At 45.7% G+C, this 20,200-nt stretch overlaps 1 protein-coding gene across 2 annotated transcripts in view; it reads left to right on the top strand.

Moving 5' to 3' along the window:
- DTNA (dystrobrevin alpha) overlaps positions 1 to 20,200 on the top strand; it is a 311,835-nt gene that overhangs the window by 285,353 nt on the left and 6,282 nt on the right. The window contains exons 17-21 of one of the 2 annotated variants that reach the window (XM_081097324.1): positions 1,011 to 1,107; positions 10,982 to 11,141; positions 13,734 to 13,823; positions 15,252 to 15,420; positions 18,385 to 18,517. In XM_081097324.1, coding sequence (XP_080953450.1) covers positions 1,011 to 1,107; positions 10,982 to 11,141; positions 13,734 to 13,823; positions 15,252 to 15,420; positions 18,385 to 18,517 — 649 coding nt within the window. Of the gene's footprint in view, positions 1 to 1,010; positions 1,108 to 2,893; positions 4,072 to 10,981; positions 11,142 to 13,733; positions 13,824 to 15,251; positions 15,421 to 18,384; positions 18,518 to 20,200 lie in introns of those variants that run through there. The other variant, XM_081097321.1, reaches the window with a different exon arrangement.

The following is a 20,200-nucleotide window of genomic DNA, read 5'->3' as shown; positions in this document are numbered from 1 at the left end:
AAAAATTAGATTGACTATAATAACTATGCACCATTAATATTTGGCCTCTGAAAGGCACTACTTTGCATACTAAGGATGGAACAGATGGAAAATGTACTTTTCTAAATCCAATTTCCAAATATTAAGGTAATGAGTGTTTTCTGTGAAATTTATCAAAGGATTCTTGGGCTTGGAGAATTTGTGGAATTGGCCTTTTTCTTTTTCTTTTTTTAAAATATATTTTTGTTGATTTTAGAGAAAAAGAAGGGCAAGGGAAAAAGAGAAACATCAGTGATGAGAGGAATCATTGATTGGCTGCTTCCTGCACATACCTCACTGGGGATTGAGCCTGAAACCTCCACATGTGCCCTGACCAGGAATGGAACCATGACCTCCTGGTTCATGGGTCAACACTTAACCACTGACCCACACCGGCTGGATGGGGATTGGCCTTTTTAGTGATGGTTTGGTTTTGATTTGTTGTGTCAAGGAAACCCAATGGCATAGCACAGGGGCCATGACATAGTAAGTATTAAGAAAAGAGTTCATCTTGGCCAGCTGGTGTGGTTCAGTGGTTGAGCGTTGACCTATGGACCAGGAAGTCACAGTTCGATTCCCAGTCAGGCGATATGCCCGGGTTACAGGCTCAATTCCCAGTGTGGTTTGTGCGGAGGCAGCTGATAAATGGTTCTCTCTCATCACTGATGTCTCTATCTCTCTCTCTCCCTCTCCCTTCCTCTCTGAAATCAATAAAAATATTTTCCTAAAACAAAAGAGTTTATCTAAAGCTAATCCAGCATAAAAGGGGAGAAGTGTCTAAAGGATTTTAATTCTATTTTAGTATGACTTCTAACAAATAATTGTACACCTCAGAGCTATAATTGTTCAGTCATTGGACATTTCCCTGCTTAGTAACCATGTCCAACCCCCAGAGATGCCCTTCCCCTGAGGGTCCACAGGTCCCACGAGGTGGGGAAGTGTGAGTGACTCGCGGTTGAAAGCTGTTTCTGATGCCCACTGCGCTTTCCCAGACAGCGCAAGGACGAGCTGGAGCAGAGGATGTCTGCGCTGCAGGAGAGCCGGCGGGAGCTAATGGTCCAGTTGGAAGGCCTCATGAAGCTACTCAAGGTAAGACGTCGGCATTTGTGACATTTTTTGCACGTAATGTGCATTATTTTTTATAATCCTGATATGTGATTTCCCCAAAATGCAGTCTTAAATTCAGACATGAGAACTTTTCTCAGCTACATCACATGATAGCACTCAAGTATCAGGCTTATTCTTGTCCATTTTCTGGAACCTGGTTACTGAGGACTATCATGGAACAACTTCTCGGCTTATTTCCAGTTTCATATGTCCTTGAACTAAATAAAACTGGATTTACTGAGAAACGTTTTACTTTACTAGCTTTCAGCAGTTCTGGTTAAATTGAACAGAAGTTAATGTCTAATTCATGAAATGAAGATGTAGCGATGAATGAACTTTGGGTGGTCGTAGTTTCATTCAGAGGAGTAACTTCATTAATGTCAGTAAAATTTTTTATCTTACCTGAGTGGCTTTAGCAACAAGTCACATAAGTTCCATGGGTCTCAAATGCAAACTGTAGATGGAAATATCTCCGCTTTTTTAATCCTGTTGCCTACGAAACATTCATCTCTTGGGCCAAAAAGAAATTCCTGATAAATTACTAACAAATCTAGTTTCATAAAGTAGAGCTTCTTTGAAAATGTTACTGATCTCCTTACTCTTCTGAAGGCAGAGTTTACCTGAGGATCTCTAGGAGTCCTCTGCCGAGTGCTGCAACTATTGTTCTCACTGGGAAGTGATTCTTCCTTTCAGAAGCCCTAGGCCCCTGTTCAGTGTACACTGAGTCGCATTTGAAGTCAAAAGTAGACTCATTGTGGCCACATGTCCGCAGTCAGCCCAGGAGAAGGGTCAGTGCTGTGAGGTCCCCTGGCCGGACACAGACACAAGCCAGGATGGGCTGCAACTGTGCGTGCCAGAGGCAGTGACTAGAACTTCCCTTAAGGTGACAGAGGCACAGTCCCTGGGGACACGCTCTTGTGAGGCAGTGGTCCTGGCTCCCAGGCCATCCATGGATCCCTCACATCCCTGGCACACCTTCCTTTATTGTTTCTGTATTGTTCTCTCTCTCTCCCCCCTCCCTCCCTCCTCCCCCCTCCTCCTTCTCCTTCTCCTCCTTCTCCTTCTCCTTCTCCTTCTCCTCTTTCTCCTTTTCTTCCTCCCTCCCTCCCTTCCTTCCTTCCTTTTCTTTAACAAATACTGGTGCAAACCTACCGTGGAACCTGCCAGGCCCTGCTGTAGGGAAGCTTTTTCGTTACCAGGCTACCATCAGCGTGTTAGACATGCGATGTGTAGAATGCGGTTTTTGTTGTTCTGTGTGCGTTAAGACGGGACTAGATCATTAACAACCTGGTGCTGTTTCTGGCCGGTTCTCTCGTTTGATGACCCTGAGAAGCTCTTTCTGCTTTCCTTTCCAAATATACCAAATGAAGAAGGCCGATCCCATCTTCCTCTTCACTGAGTGGCAGGGAGCTCTGCAAACACCCCCCTGCTTATATCCCTGTAAATTCTATCACCATAGCACTGGGATAGAAGTCTATTTACCACCAGCCATCGGGGCATCGACCTAATGAGCAGTCTAAGGTGTCAGGATATACAAACACCAGGACAGACAGGTTGTGCTGAAAGATGGTTGGCACAAGGAGAAAAGAGAGGAGTCCATAGTTGCTGATACCTAAGACTTAGGACTGAAGTCACGGAGGTAAAAAGAGAGCTGACCTGCCACCAAAGCTGTGTTGATGTGTCCCCACCTTGCACCCCTTCACCCTGTCTATGTGCTCTTCGCGGAACCCTGGGTAACCTAACTGTTATTGGTTCCATCTTTCTGTAGGAAGAAGAACTGAAGCAGGGAGTAAGTTATGTTCCCTACTGCAGGTCTTAACTAACAGTGGAGGGGCCTGCCGTCCTGCTGTTTTTCTCATTGCTTTTGCCTCTAATGTATGTTCATGCTTCAGTTTGGAAAGAGAGAGAAAAATCATACTAATTTGCTTCCTTTTCAATAGAGTGCTTGAATTGAAATATATTAAATTTAGCCCTTTTTATAACTATGACTACTGTCGGCATCAAAAGAAGAACTATTACACCTTTGAGAAGGGGAACAGATTGTAATTTGTGGGACACTTTTTTGATCTCCCAGGGGGGTCTCAATTTCAAATCAGCCTCACGCTTCCTGCGTTGTGGAGCAAACCCCTTTCCTAATAGAAAGGTGCCCATCACAGACGCTAAAGGCGCACTCGATAAAACCCACAGCACGCAGACGCTCACGGGGCGTCCTGTGATGCTACGGATAACCAGTCAGTTTCCATTTTACTGAAAAGGTGTGGAGCCTCTTTTTATAAAAAATTAGCCAACTCTGTCTCTTCTTATTGCATAATTCTTAAGCCCCAGTTCCCCACTGCTCACCAAAACGTATTCAATCTTTTGAGAGAAAGACGGGACTCAGTACTTATTCACGTCCCAGTGTTTCATGCTCCCAAGCAGAATCCCTGCCACGGGTGACAGTCATCTCAAAAGAATAGGACACCTTCAGCCTCCTGTGATCCCTGAGGCCCTTCCTGCCCTGGGAGCTCCCGGGGTCCTCACCTACATCGCTAGGAATAGGGACTCTGCAGCTCGCACTGCAGCCCAGACTCCTAAACGGGAACCCTGTGTCTCACCCTGCGGTTCAGAGGCCAGCAGAGGGAGCAGCATACTCAACCAGTAATATTAATCCAGTGGAAGCTAAACAAAGCAGCTTTCCTTTCAAGTGCATGTACCAAGCTGTGTATGACAATACGCCCCGCCCCCCAGGACTATCAGAAAGTTTCACGTTCTTCCCATGGATCAATTAGAACCACAGCCTGTCCGATTTCAACCTGCCTTTTAATTCTTCTGTATTCTCTTTCCTATTATTCATTGTGTGTGTTTGTGTGTAACAAAGGATGTTTGCAAAATGCTGGACACATTTTTACCTTTATTCATTCCCCTGGTCTGTAAAAAAAAAAAAAAAAAAAAAAAGAACAAAAGAAAGAAAGTGTAAAACAAATCTGTAATGTCAGACAATAAAGACAATGTATTACATTCTTTTGTATTTTGTGGGGGGAAAATTACTTTACTAAAACGAAAGTCCACTTTTCAGGAGAGGCAGTGCCCTGGGTGAAGGACACACATTGGCAGCCGGTATAATGGCCCATGAACGCAGACATGGGGCGTTGCTATGTACTTCCAGCACACATGGGTCATGGGAGATAAACGGGCCTCGCTGTGGCACTTCCCTCTGCAAGCAGCCTCTTTTCTTTCCTGTCCCTTCCTTAGCATGTGCATCAGAAAAGGACGGAAGGGTCCAATAGAACCTCCTTCCTAGTGGAGGGAGAGGGCAGCCGTCTGTCCTGTAACCAGTCAGCCTTGCTCTGTCCATTTCCCTCTGGGACTCCTCTCCTGTTTCCCAGGCAACGAACGCATTCTTCAGATGCTCAGTGGACCAGGAAGTCCATAAACCACTAGATGCAGAGAGTCATGAAGTTCATATGCAGAGAGCTAAGCCCTGGCAGCGCCCGTAAGAGCATTGCTGCCTCCTCTCCTTCCTGCTCCTCCCCGTGGAGCCCCGGGCAGCTGCTGCGTCTTGGAAAGGCAGCCAGTAGTGGGTGCTGCTGCCTGGGAACGTCAAGGCCATTGTGGCTAACACCCAGATGTCAGCAATGCCTTGTCTGCTTAGGGCGGGGGTGGGAGGGAGAGAGAGTTTGCATTTATTTGCTTTTCTACTCAAGCCCCTTTTTTAAAAGGACCTGAAGTCGCTTACAAATATCACATAAACAAGGACTTCATAAACCTGAACAATCAAAGAAGGCAAGAAAAAATGCAGATGTGCTCATTAGAAGGGACAGGAGTATTCTTCTGAGCTTGCTGACAAGGAGGCCAAAAAGGAAAACAGAATTGGCAGTGCTATTGGAAAAGAAATACTGGTTCTCAGGGGACCAGGTTTCTGTTGGCATAAAATGTCAAAAGGAAGTCTTCACTCAGAGCTTTATGGGAGGAGCACTGCGAAATAACATGGACAGATGCAGTGGTAGCTTTCAGACGGCTGCTGCTTACGCTGGCCTTCAGGCAGGTTAAAGGCAGAACCTCACATGTCCCAATCCTGGAGAAGCCGTTCTACAAGGAATAAACAAATGCCATCCAAACACATTGACTTCTGGCGCATAAACTGATCGAGGGGAGAATTTAGAGGCTTTAGTCTGGCGTCTGCTTCTAAATCCTGTCTTTATTTATAAGCCTTTCCCCTTTGGGGACTTTCTCTTTGTAAAATCAGATTTAAGACACTGCACAGGACAAACTGTGCGGAGTGAATAACCTCCACTTGCTTTATCATCCGTCTGTGTGGTTCAATGTATTTTATTACACTGGTATTATAATTCCTACTTATACTTTCCTTGTTTGAGATAATGCATGAATTTATTCCCCTTGAGGAAAGAACATGATTTTTTTTTCTAAATAGTGCCTGTAATATAACACAATGATTATGATATGATAAGCAATAAATTATTTTTACAAAACTTGAATTGAAATTATCCTACCCTCTTTCTTCTTTGTGTATATTTAAGATTTATTGAAGGCATCATAAAAAGAACACTCATAAAAAGTTTAATAATGAAGGCGACTGGGGTATAATTTCAGTGACGGTATGTATGTCCCAGGGTTTCTGGTATACTCCCAGCTCCAAATATTATGTCCCAATCTAAAACCAACTAAACTTGAGTTGAGAATGATCTCAATAATAACTTCTTAGAAAGATGACTGGAGTTAGACCTGAATTATCATGGTCCCAGCTCTTCTCCTGCAGTGGAAGATCTTGAGTGAGTCAGCTAACTTCCTGGGAATTTATTTCAAACATACTGTTACAACATGGCTCACCAGGTTGTTGTATGGGTTTAAAGAGATAATGGACGTACCAGCACTTTGGAAAATACCATATGCATATTAGATATAAGTATGAATATATGTGTATATGCACACATATACTCATGGATATATGTAAACTCTCTCAATTGACCCATACTTTACAAGCACACCCACACAGTCAGGCACGCACTTTCCTCCTTACAGTTAACAGTGTCTCCATCAGGGGAAGACGGTCAAACATCATTCCAGATTTCGCCTCCTGCCCCCAGTCTCTTCTCTATTGACAACTAGATGGCTTGACATCATCGTCACTCCGGTTCCTGCTCCTCCCAGACATGCTATGGAACATGAACAGGCCAGAAATGACCAATGTTACCAGCTTAGGTCTCCCCTCTCTCTGTGTCCCTTGCTCTTCCTCTCTGGTGTGTGTTAGATGGAGGAGTGAAGCAATCAAAGGTGAGGGTGGGAGCATGGAGAATTCTTATCATAAATAATCAACCTCAATATAAGGGCTAATATCTAGTGTTCAAAAACGTACTCTCCCAGAGTCTTAGCCTCTCTCTCTCTCTCTCTCTCTCTCTCTCTCTCTCTCATCTCACACACACACACACACACAGACACAAAGACACACATCCATTTTTAATATTGGGGATTGGTTAATCAATTCTAGAAAAGTAAAAATTAGTTCAGGATAAAGTCTAGACCCTTTGATGACATTGGAGGCCCCCAAACCAGGCCCCACCCCTTCCCAGCTTCATTCTGTCCCACCCCCCACAGTGAACCTGGGGCTTTAAGGCACTGACCTCCCAGTCCTACCTGCAATATCCCTCCCACTCCCATGCCTCGCTCATGATGCTCCACGGCCTGGAATGCTCTTCTCTTCTGCCCAGACCTCCTCTTTCCTGCCTGGAAGTCTCTGCTGTGAGGGCCCAAGTCCAGTGATGCTCCTGCCAGACAGGCCAGAGTCAGTCACCTCGCCTGTGACTCCCAGCACGCGGTACACAACCACGCCATGACAGTCCGCGAGTGTGTACTGGGAGAAAGGATGGAGAGAGGGTTGGAGGTAGCTAACCACCGCTCTGCTCTACCTTCCCAGGCTACTAACACCAGGCCTGACGAGGCTGTGCTCTCAGCCACACCTGAGAGGCAGACTTTTCAAGTCGGGAGGAGGGCGCCATGGTGCCACCCACTGCCGCCTGGCGGCCGTCCTCTGCCATCCCTCCGGGCAGGGCTGGTTCCGCAGTGAGGCACTGGGTCCCTTCCTTGAAACAGCCCTTTCTGGTGCTGAGTGGAAACCAAAACACTTCCTGCGGGGTCGGGGGGAGACCAGAAAATTCATGGATCTTGTCAGGCTTTTTTAAAAATTTATACAACAGCAAGTTGAGTGGATTCAGAGGATGGAGTATAGAAATGAATTTTTCATTTATTCTCTAGGAGGAGAGCTATTTTAAATTTTCCAAGGATGATGTATGTTTTCCTTCGTCCATAAACCAACTCCCTTCTTGGGAATTTTAGGTCTATATATTGACCTGCATGGACCAGCATCCCTTAAGCCTTCACTCCATGAATCATCGGGTCATTTCCAGGAAAGGATGTTCACAGAGACTATTCAGCTAGCTCTCCTAGAGCTGTTAGCAGACACCCATGCTGCATGCCCAGGCCAGTGGCCGCCTTCCATAGAGGCCACTCCTATGACCGTAAGACTCAGTGGTTTCTGCTCTGCTGGTCTACCCCAGTGCCAGCCTGCCCCTGTCCTTTCCTAGTGGCCCTACAAGAGCAACAAAAGGAAGGCCAGAGCTGGGTACTACGCATCAGACTGGGCACTGCCCTCACCAAGGGAGATGGGGCCAGGAGCCAGGGCCCTCCCCCCGAGGGCCCAGGTAAAGACTGGACAAGGCTTGGATGTTGCGAGCTTCAGGAAGATGCTGCTGAATCTTTTCTTCAGCACAGAATCTCCCACTAACATTCTGCACGTAATGAAATTGCACCAATTAGAGACTCACTTGGGAGATAGTTGCTGAGTCATTCACACATTGGCGTCAGATTCCTTGGGTTGTTTTTCCCTTAACGCGTAACTACAGTCAATTATTTTTCTCTCAAAGGAGTTTTGAAGGCAGGAAGCAGGCAGAGAGAAGTGGGGAAAGTTGGCCTTGGAGACCAGGAATCAAGTGGGGAGAGGTGGGACTGGGACTGCCTCAGACAGACACAGAGAGCAGAGAGCTCAGTCCAGGAGGAACAGGGGAGAACATCGCCGGAGAGAAGGGTCTCAGAGTCAGGAAGGTGTGGAAGGCCAGGCACCGTGCCCAGAGGCGAGGGGCGGTCCCCGAGCAGCCTGCACTAGAGAGCCTGGTGGAGCAGGTGCGATCAGGGCTGCCGTACAGTACAGCCCAGGACAGCCATTAACATACTGAGATGCAGGCCCGCGGCCCCATAGCTGAAATGTCCCAGATTTCGGAATCTTCCAGGTTTTAGAGACACCAAACCCTGCAGATACTGTATAAATAGCCTCACGTCAGTTATGAAACAACCCATGTTGCCCTTTGGATTTCAAATTAGCAGATAAGAGATCATGGACCTGGATTTCTGTACTGAGTGGAAACCAACACAAAGGCTGTCCTGCCACCCTGGGCACGCACACGACTCCCCATGACCCCTCAAGTGAAGGTCATTGCCCGGCCCAGCAGGAAGCCCTAGGCCCTGCTCCCACACAGCGTGCTGGGGGGTCCGTGTGCTGTGCCTTCTGGCCCTCAGGGTGCTAAGCCTTCCTACCTTTGTGAAGATGGGGGGAAGCTGTGAAGATGGGGGGAAGCGTGTGATGGTTGGTCACAGGGCCCACTTTCCTGAGCAGCAGCTGCGGTGCCAATCATTGCCTCTGAGCCTCAGCTTGCTAGCCTGAAAAATGGGAATAATATCTCTCGTATGGCTGTGAGGGGGACCCATTGAAGTAGTTGGGATCAACTGCAAATTGTTCTTTGAATATAAGCTACCATCATTCATAACACTGATCATCAGGAAAATGAAACCAAAAAAATTTTATGGAAAGGTGCTTTGTTTTGTGAATTACATACAAAGTGGAGTTGTATTGTTACTGTGAGCCTCCTACCTCAGGGGAGGGTCTGGTCCCCAGAGTGGCGAGGGTAACCCGTGCTGCGTAGCTAAGAGAAGCCTCCTTCCTTCCACCCTCTGTCCTGCTCCGTCTCCAGCCTCCCTTCCCCGCTGTGGCTGGTTCCTTAGTGAGGAGGACAGAGAAGGAAGGCAGGGAGCACTTGAAATGGATGCACCTGAGGGGTTGCCAGGGGGAGGCAGCCCTCGAGGCAACTGGCCCCTATCTGCCTCCATTAGTCTATCCAGGCCCCTGCAGCCTAGGGCAGTCAGAGCAGCTGGGCTCAGACACCTGCCCAGACACTCTGGCTTCATCTCCTGGGCAATTCTTGGCACAGCACCCCCAGGACTCTGGGACCCACATGTGCACATGTAGAGCAAAGATACCTCCTGCAGCGGCCCGGGCAAAATCAGGGATAGACACGAAAACCCCTGATCCTGGCAAAGCACAGCTCCTCTGTGAAGTCATTTATTCATGGCCTGGGAGGCGGGCAGAGACCGTGGTAGCTCAGGAGCAGAAGTTTCGTGGTGATAAGATTGAGCTGCCAGGTTTGCTGGGGAAAAGCAGACCCGTCCCCAGTGGGCGGGGGCCAGCAGGCTGCCAAGCATCGCACGCAGGCAAACTCCTCTTCCTTGGGCCCGGACAGACCATTCCCAGGTACGGCTGAGAGTGAGCGAGTGGAGTCCTCGGGCCAGTTGGGCGTCAATGTCCTCTGTTCTGTTGTGCTTCGTTTCGTGATTCCGGGTCGTTCTCAATGTATAGATTTGACTTGTGTGTGTGACGCTGAGCCCTGGCAAGCTAACAGCATGGCATTGTACAGGGCCGATGTTGTGTGTTTCAAGAGGCTGAACCTACAGCACAGATCCCAGTGGAATATTCCAGAGCACTGCTCTCTGGGTGCATGTCTCGGGGTTTGAATGGGTTGCTGGTGAACCTCTGGGCCTTGCGTGGCAGAGCCCTCACTCTCCCCGACCGGACCCCCAGACTGAACTGGAATGTGTGGGAACTCCTAATCTGCTGTGTATGTTCTGAGGGTCTCCTTGCATTTTCTTAATCGTGAGTAACTGACTTCCTTTGTAAACTAATTATTAAGGAGACCTCACTGTATAGACAAAAGCTGCGAGGTTCAAGGTATGACTGTCTAATGGTTTCCTGCTGAGGACTGGAGTGCAGAGATCCATGGTTTTTAGTTGTTTTCTACTTTTTTCTTCACTCACTTTAAATCTTACTATTCTGCCTGCTGGAATGCTGCTGTTGTGTAGACGAAGAGAGAGACACTTCCTACAGGGAAACAGCTGCCCGAAGTTAGAAACTCGGACTCCTTTTTTTTCCTCTTCCCCGTTGGAATCCACGAACCACTGAGCAGTTTGACAAAGTCAACTTTTACTGTAAAATCGTGATTTAAAAATGTATGCCTTGTCTGATGCTTACTATGAGACTTAAAGGGCACAATACTGCATGCATGACTTAACTCTACATTATCCTCGCCAGATGAGGCCAGGACAGACAGGTTGAAAAATTAGGAAGTACAAACCAGACCCAGCCCCCAAAAGTCCCTGAGTTTATACTTATAACGTTCTCCTTAGATGTCTCTTTATTCCACGTAGCACTTTCCTCAAGGAAAAAATAGGCACACCTTGTCATTACCGCTGCTTAACAGTAGCTACATTACCCAGGGACACAGCTCATATAGCATGGAACAATGCTCTACTGATATTCTTAACTTTCAAGATACAACCGCAAGGTCAGATAATATAATAAGGCCCTACATCTCCTGCACCTGCAACGAAGGTTTAGGATGCCCATCTCAACAACCTAGGATTTCCTCCAGCTTTGAGATGTCATTGTGACTGTTAACATTTGACTGAGGCCTTGGGGATGGGTGACATGTGGCGTGTTCTTGGGAAAACACATTAACGGCTCGCATTGTCTCTCCAGACCCAGGGGGCAGGCTCTCCTCGCTCCTCCCCCAGCCACACCATCAGCAGGCCCATCCCCATGCCCGTGCGGTCTGCGTCCACCTGCTCCACCCCGGCCCACACGCCTCAGGACTCTCTCACAGGGGTAGGGGGAGACGTGCAGGAGGCATTTGCACAAAGTAAGTGGCTCTATTTTTTGTTGTGTTCTGCTTTTATGTGATAAACAAGTCACCGCGGTCCTTTGAACGGTCTAAAGCGGGGCATGTTCTAGGCTATTCGTGGCGTGAGGCAGAGCCTGGCCGGGAGCAGTTTTAGAAACTCCCGTCTGATCTGTTCTGCACCTCACCATCTTTCCTTCCTGAGGTTTCTGTTGCCCGGCCCCATTTCTTATGCGTCTTTGCCCATTAAGGGAAGGGAAATCCTTTCACAAATATCTCAGGAAACTATCCATGGAATCCATGTTTTAAATTCTGAAAGATCTCGTTTCCTGCTTCTCTGCGTGAAAGCAAACTCGAGATTGAGATGAAACAATTCAGCTCTTTAGCCTGTGATCAAGAAGGAAGGCCAGTCCTTCTACAGATGCCCTTAAGAGCTGGATCTGCCTCTATAATATCTACCCCAGCGGTTCTCAACCTGTGGGTCGTGGCCCCTTTGGGGGTCGAACGATCCTTTCACAGGGGTCGCCTAAGACCATCGGAAAACACATATATAATTACATATTGTTTTTGTGATTAATCACTATGCTTTAATTATGTTCAATTTGTAACAATGAAATTGGGGGTCACCACAACATGAGGAGCTGTATTAAAGGGTCGCGGCCTTAGGAAGGTTGAGAACCCCTGGTCTACCCGGTTAGGCCTCCGAAGTTAAGAGAGGAGCGCAAAGCTGAAGGGAGGTGGCAAACAGCATTCTCTCACTGGTGGCCTCTTCCATTTACACACTCATGGTGTGGACGTATCCCAAGGCAAGTGATTTTACTCATTTAAAAATACTTTAACAATTTTTAAAACTTTTCTTGCCATTATTTTTTAAATTTGGAAAAAATTGGTGGGGACAGGAGGCGGGGAGGGTGGGAAATCCTCCTGCAGACCCTCACCCTGCTGATCTCATTCCTAGAAGTGAACACTATTAATAGTCTGGTCCTTCTCAACTTTTCACTTATAGATACATAGATAGAGATGGTTAAGTGTATTTTATAGACATATACTCTTTATTTTTCACACAAATAAGCTAATGCTTATTTTGGTTCATAATTTGCATTTTCTTTAAATTACCAATTTATCATGGCATTCTTCCAGGTTCTTACCTATGGATCTGAGGTCAAGAAAGACAGCAATTCCGCTTCTGGGAATTTATCCGAAGGCAAAAAGTCAGAAGACCAAAAATAAAATAGTTTTGAGTAAACCATTTCCAACATATATGGCAGTTAAGTTTTATCATTTCCGTTAGACATAAAGCATGTAGAGATCAGTAAGAAGAAGATATCCCCAAAATAAAAATAGGTGAAGGATATGAACAGAGAGAAATTATAAATGGCCAATAACAATATGAAAAGATGTTTAAAAAATCAATAATATCCAGATATAGAAAAGTGTGAGGAAACAGGCCCTCTCACCCATTGTGTATGGAGACAACAATCTGACATTTTACAAGGGGAAGAATGATGTATTCTCTCTTAAGAGGGGAAAGGGAAGATCCATAATAGGGCTTTTTCTCCTGAAAAAGAAAATAATTTAAGTTATACAAAATAACTAGGTTTTACTTTAATTTTTAGAAGGAAAAATGTCCTTTCCCTAAATCTTACTTTAAGGGCATTTTAAATCAGTTTGAGCTTCCTATTAGAACTACTGTTTCATCTAACTACTAGGATTTTTTTAAATTTTCATGTATCTATCCTTTCACTAACTTAGCTGTACTTTCTGAGAAGTGACAGAATGAAATGTGGCCAAGCTCACAAAGAGTTTGTGCTGCATAAATTCATCTGTAAGTCAGATATTTGGAATCTTGGTCCCTTTTTTTCCAAAGATTATGGTGATCAGCCCTCTGTTCCATCGCAGCCCTGCCTGCCCCCAAGCCAGCCCACAGAGATGCATTTCACCCTTAGTGTGCCTGGAACATCGTGCTCATCTCTCTCCACCATGAAGAAACATGGGCTGAGTTCCAGTTCAGGGTACCGGACGTACATCTGGTGCACATGCCTTGCAGTCAGAGCAAGAATCCCCACCTCTTTTCCGTGTTCTGGGGCATTCAGTACACAGGGCTCCCATTCCCACGAGGTCCCCGTAAGGGGAAGGGGAGCTCGGGGAGGCCTGATTGGACACAAGGCCTGATTGCAGTGATAGAGAGAGAATCCCATGGGCTTGGCCACCAGGTAGCGGTTGAAATGATCGAGGCAGCTAGGAAGGTGCGGCTCTCCCGGCAAAAGCTAGACTTTCGTCTGTGTGGGTTGTTCTTCAGAAGGGCCATCACACACACTGCTTTACCTGGGTCACCCTGTCTTATTACTCACAGCTCCCTCATTCGCTTGCAGAATTGTCCCAGTTTGGACACTAAATTACATGAACCCCCATCGGTTGCCACGTCTTCCTACGCCAGAGGCCACGGCCCTGAGCACAGTGTCCTCTCCAGGAAGTGACCACAGCGCCTCTGTGAAGGAGACGCCTTGGAATGTTTCTTGCTTGGGAATGGCCTTGGAAATGATCAACAGCCTAAAATTTCGGGAAAAGGAAAAGCTTTGATTTTTATTTATTGTCATTTCTTCTTCGCTTAAGGTTCAAGAAGAAACCTAAGGAATGACTTGCTAGTGGCCGCGGATTCCATCACTAACACCATGTCCTCTCTGGTGAAAGAGCTGAACTCCGGTGTGTCCCTGGTCCCCTCATTTGTCTGCTCTGTGCAGAGGAAACCAAACATTCTCGGGGCTTCTGTGAGAGATCTGCTCACTGTCGAATATACAAAGGTTTTCTTGAAGATCTATGTGATATTTGGTTGCCATATTCAGGTTTTTAACTGATGTTTCTATTAGCTGATGAGAAGATTATTAATACGTGCTTAATGCAGAAAGGTTAATAGTGTAGAAAAGAATAGATTAAAAATATATTTAAATTGACTTATAAGTCAAGAAGCCAAAGAGAGTCACTATTAACATCTCTCATGTGACAAGATACAGAAGTGATTTCATAAGGTCAGATGTTTTATTTACTAATTTAGACTCTGTTCATTGGAAATGTATGGCTATTTGAATGAGGCTAACCTGAAATTTACCTTTGCAGTATCTCTAAAGGTAGATCTGCCCAGAATATAGATAGCACAAAATTGTGAGAGTCTCTTTATCCTCATAATGCTACACAGAGCTTTAAAAATGTTATTCAAATAATGAATATTCAAATAACTATCCTACCAGTTACTAATGCATCTCATCTATTCCTTAAAGCACACATAGCAAGATATTTGACTGTCATGTAGTTGAGATTACAACAACTATAAGAAATAAAACTTCGATATTATAAAAACTTGGGATTTAAATTTCTTAAAATCTCTATAATACGAATTAAAGTAATGAAACTTGTTACTGCTATATTAGATTAAGATTACCAAATAGGATAAAAATGGCAGTAGTTAATATATCATGGAGATTACTAAAAATGTTACTCTTATTGTAGAAGTCGAAAGTATTATTAGTTTATATTCTTACTAGAGGCTCAATGCACAAAATTCATGCAAGAGTAGGCCTTCCTTCCCGCGGCTGCCGGCACCGGCTTCCCTCTGGCCGCCGGCAGGCACCCGGGACCCGGGCTTCCCTCCAGCTACCAACAGGCACCTGGGACCTGGGCTTCCCTCACAGCCCCAGCTTCGTCCAGAAGGTCAGGTCGTCTGGTCTAATTAGCATATTATGCTTTTATTATTATAGATAATGCTCTAAAATATTAAGTGAATGTAATACTTTGGGTTTATATTTCCTAAATTAAAGTAACATTAAGCAAAAGTAGCAGTTTTACTGAAGACTACATAGAAGCAAAACAGAAGTTGTAATTTATTAAGACTCAAAAGATTCCTTATAACATTACCCATACTTAAAAAAAAAATACAATGCTGTATACCAAATGATTTTACTGTAACTCATGTTCAGTTTCCATTCTCATTTGGAATGGAAATAAACACTTACTTGACTTACAATAACTGGCTAATATTTTATGCAGCGCAGGTTGGTTTATGTTAAGCCTCGCCCTGTACCTACTGATCATAGACTCTAACAAGTCATTCTTTATTTCTCCAATTGTGCCTCATAGAGGTGGGGAGTGAAACGGAGAGTAATGTGGATTCTGAGTTTGCAAGGACTCAGTTTGAGGATCTGGTTCCATCGCCAACCTCGGAAAAGGCTTTCCTAGCGCAAATCCACGCACGAAAACCCGGGTATGTGCACGGTGGAGCTGCCCCAGGCACCATGCGCAGTGATGTGTGAGTATCTCCTGCTTGGGGGTATTGCCTCAGTAACAGGACACTGTCGGGAGCAAAAAAAAAAATGAAAACATGGTTGTTTTTATCTTTCTTTTGAGAAGAGATGATGCAGCTTCCTTTTCTGACAAAAGAGGTAAAGGGGCTACATTTGCATTTGGCCTTGTGACTTCCCCTCACAATTTCCAGAGAGTACCAGTAACCAAAACAACCAGTTCTTATTGAGAGCCTGGCTCCCCTAAGGAACTGTGCTGGTTTGATACAAACTAGTATTTTTTTTTTTAAATCACTCCCAACCTTCCAGGGCTCACAGACCAGTTTAGGAGGTCAGTCATCTTATCTTCAGAATCTTCTGTATTTGCACTTGGAGGACCCAGTGATGCTGGAGGCTTCTCTTCAGAACAGGATGAACAGCATCATATAAGCAATAGGAATCAAAATATATACAGTCACGCACCACGTAGTAACAGATACGTTCTGAGAGATGCATTGTTAAGCGACTTGGTCATTGTACAAACATCATAAAGTGCGCTTACAGAAACCTAGGTGATCCAGCCTGCTACACACCTAGGCTCTATGGTGCAGCTGATTGCTCCTAGGCCACCGCCTCTACAGTGTGTCGCTGTAGAAAATAACATCAGGTTAAATCCAGCACAAGAGAAACTGATGCAATCAGAGACAAGGTAGCCAGGAGATGTTAGGGGCACTGCCACCATAACACAGCATACTGTTTAACAGAAAACTCTTTCTAAGTAGAAAATAACACTACAACATATAGTCAATACATAAACCGGTAACACAGTCACCTATTACCATTATCAAGCATGATGTACTGTACATAATTGTATGTGCTGTACTTTCATACAACTGGCAGAGCAGCAGGTCAGTTTACCCTAGCATTACCGCAAACACATGACAACAATGATGTCAGGACACAATAAGAATTTTTCAGTTCCATTATAATCTCACTAGAGGCCCAGTGCACGAATTCGTGCATGGGTAGGGTCCATCGGCCTGGCCAGCGATCAGGGCCGATTGGGGCCGATTGGGGCCAGCCGGCCACGGGGAGGGACCATGGGAGGTTGGCCGGCCACGGAAGGTTGGCTGTGGGAGCACACTGACCACCAGAGAGCAGCTCCTGCTTTGAGCATCTGCCCCTTGGTGGTCAGTGCACATCATAGTGACCAGTCATTTGGTTGACCGGTCATAATGGTCACTTAGGCTTTTATATATAGAGATGGGACCACGGGCCTATATACGATGGGTCCTTGACCAAAGCTTCGTTGTGTGGCACGAGACTGTAAATGTATAAAATCTCATTATAAAGAAATCCAATGTGGCTGACTTGTTGAATATGTACAAATCTGACCCTTAAAAGACATTTTGCAAGAATTTCACACAATAAGGCTTCTGTGCCCTGACAGAAGCCAGCAGAATCAGTGACGTCCCCACCAGACTTTCGGTGAAGCTAAGAAACGAGGGTGACACAGGCCAGAGCTGCAGAGCCCAGCGTGGGAAGGGAAAGAGGAAAACAAGGGCGGGGAAGGGGAGGGGCCTCTAGGAGAGCGGGGTTCATGGGGTTGTGATAAGCGTGGGCAGAGGCTCGCCACAAGGCTGGAAAGGGGGATTGCTAACCATTCCAAACAACTCTAGAAGGTGATGGTGCTTCCTGTGACAAGTACTGAGGACTCGTCTACAAAAATCAACGGCTGTTTAAAGACCCAAAGGAGAAACTAAACAGAGGCTCCCAATCCAAGCGGGGAGTGAAAGACTGGCCAGTCACGATGGGGAATTATAAATAGACGTGCTGGGGAAGCCAGCTGCGGAAAGGCAGAGTGTGAGAGCAGAACACATCAGTTATAACGTCATTTAACGGGGCTGCTTTTAATTTTAGTTTGCTCTCTTGTCCTTCCCTCTGTCATTGAGAATTATTTGTTATTCAAAATGGTGAAGTCATTATCACTAGTTTTAGTCTAGTAAACACATATCCATTTGACTTCCTATGATTAACCTTTTACAAGGTAGTCACTTAAAATGTTCTCATTCGGATCCTAAGATCCAAGACTGTAGCTAAAGCCACCCCACACTACTGTTCCTAGGATGCTGGTGGCGGTTCCGGCCATGGGAGTTGGGTAGAGAAAACTCATAGAGGCCTCACAGACCTATTCATGCTGGACCCAAACCTCTGAAAATAATGAGAACATGCTGTACAGATATAAATAAACACTAGCCATGGCATTTAAGTTCCCATCCAGAAACTTCTCCTTGACCACTCTTCATTATAGAGGGTGTTTTAATATGGGGTGAATAGATGGAGATAGTCACCCATTCTTATCTATTTCATAGTGAAATGGGACAACTTAAGTGGATTTCTTAGATTTGGAGCTGGTATACATCTTTGAAATCAAGAGCTGTGGGTTAGAGTGTTACGCTTGCTGACAATGACTCGTTGATATTCTGAGACTTGATCCCACTATGAAAATAAAGCACGCCTACACGCATGCAGAATGCAGAGAAGGTTAAATTAGGAACAAATGTCCTCAAGCTTTATTTCACTAGAGGGCTCACTTTCCTTAGAGAAAGCGTTCTTGGATTCCATTTATAAAATTTTTTTAAAATCCCCATATCAGGAAAACTATATCCTCCTGAAAGATAAGCTGCTTTTTCTAAGACTGACAAACATTGAAAGGGCTCTCCTTCCCATAAACCCTAGAAAAACATGGATGACCTATGATCACCACAGTGCCATAGGAAAACTGCATGAGAATGCATTGACCATCTGTTTCCCTACATTTCCAAAGGTGGGGTTTTTTTTTTAAGTTTTCTGTTTGATAACAGAAGACACTGAATTGGAGTGAATTGGAAGACAAATAAAATGTTCCCTGCAAACTACAGCTCACACATGAATTTCACTTAGACGTTCCCTTTAAGATTTGCTCCAAAACCCCATCTATGGTTCGTTCCCAGGGTCACAGAAGATGGGGATCCCTATGCGCGGCCCGAGGAGGAGAACTACGAGAATGACTCGGTCCGGCAGCTGGAGAACGAGCTCAAGATGGAGGAATACCTGAAACAGAAGCTGCAGGACGAGGCCTACCAGGTACCGGGGCCGGCCCACACCATCCTCCACTTCTGCCCCAGCCCCAAGGTGGCTGGGTCTTTTACATAACTAGGATAAACCAGTGCCTTCTTCCTTCCACCCTCCCTTTCTGGAATACTCTGACTATACTCCTTAGTCCATGTATTCTAGACACTAAAAATTTCAGCTATTTCTTATAGCCATCCCTCACCCTGTGTGATAACTTCTGATCTGGAAATTGAAAAGGGGTCTTGTCACACAGCAGAAACCTGGTGCCTAACAGTCCATACCCCTCCTGGATCATCAGAAAGATGCTTGTTCTCATAGATGGGGCATGAGGAGATATCTTTATGCCTTGATCTGGCACAAGGCAACTGAATCAGCATAAAGATATCTCCTCATTGGTGCTCAGCCTCCCTCACCACCTGCCTCCTGGGACATGTAAGTAGCAGGAAGCGACAAACCTCGCCGAGCCATGTTGGGGGGCTGCAGGCCCCAGGATCCTCAGAGTGTGGATGGACAGATTGTCGTATAGACTGGACTACACTCATCTACCTGAGAATTCACTGAACGTAACAGGTGCAGTAGCTCATCCTAAAGGGATGCGTTCTCCCCATGGAGGCTACACCACGGCCATGTGGGTCTTCTGGTCTGTTTCCTTTCCCTGTGGCCCACCCTGTTTTCCTGGGGTTCAGGGAGTTCAGGGGTGTTTGCCTGTCAGACCTTCTGCTCCCCAGGCCCCAGCAGGTTATTTCACTGTCAGGCTTTCTCCACGTTCTTAGCTCAGCAGCGGCTCTCTCTGTTAGTAAAAGAGTAGCAGAGAGAACAAAGTCTCTTCTATTTCCCATATGTTTATAAATTAAGTTTTGAAATATTTTCCCAAGAAGAATGTAGCAAGAGGACAACTGAAGCCCTCAGCCCCACCCCAACACCAGGAAGCAAAGGTTTGGCCTCTTTGGGGTGTTCCATCCGCCCTTGTGGCTTAACACCCACATTTCAGAAGCAAATAGCATGTGGGTCTCGTCATAAAAAATAGTCAAGCCAGTGACTAGATATGTAATGCCATGCTTCAGCGCTGCAGACACAAAGTCGCCTAAGGTCCAGACCCACGGAGAAGGCTCTTTCTTTGTGATTTTCATGGCCCCATTCTCAGGAAGAAATTAGCCTGGACGAGGCTGCCAGGGTGTGTGTGGGAATCTGAGGGATGTTTGCACATGGCTCATTTGGCGCTCCTGCCTAGAGGGAGAGAGAGATACAGTGAAATCATCAATACTCTGGCTCATGCGTTGGAGGCGCCTGGTAGGCCTCCATCTTGGAGCTCATATCAGTTTCCGGATTTGGGTGGCAACAGTAACCGAATTTCTAGGTTTTATTTTATTTATTTATTTATTTATTTATTTATTTATTATTGATTTCAGAGAGGAAGGGAGAGGGAGTGAGAGAGAGAAACATCAATGATGAAAGAGAATCACTGATCGGCTGCCTTCTGCAGACCCCCTACTGGTGATTGAGCCCGCAACCTGGGCATGTGCCCTGACCGTGAATTGAACCGTGACCTCCTAGTTCATAGGTCAACACTCAACCATTGAGCCATGCTGGCCAGGCTCTGGGTTTTATTTTAAAGGGAGGCAGCCATTCCATATAACATATTTGATTTTTGTTGCTGTTGTTTTAATGAATTAGGAATTTAACCGTGTCTGAGTA

This window comes from Myotis nattereri (assembly GCF_964212035.1).
Source record: "Myotis nattereri genome assembly, chromosome: 8".
Taxonomy (NCBI): Eukaryota; Metazoa; Chordata; class Mammalia; order Chiroptera; family Vespertilionidae; genus Myotis; species Myotis nattereri.
Note: the sequence above shows the minus strand (reverse complement) of the source record. Positions and strands in the feature narration are given on the sequence as shown.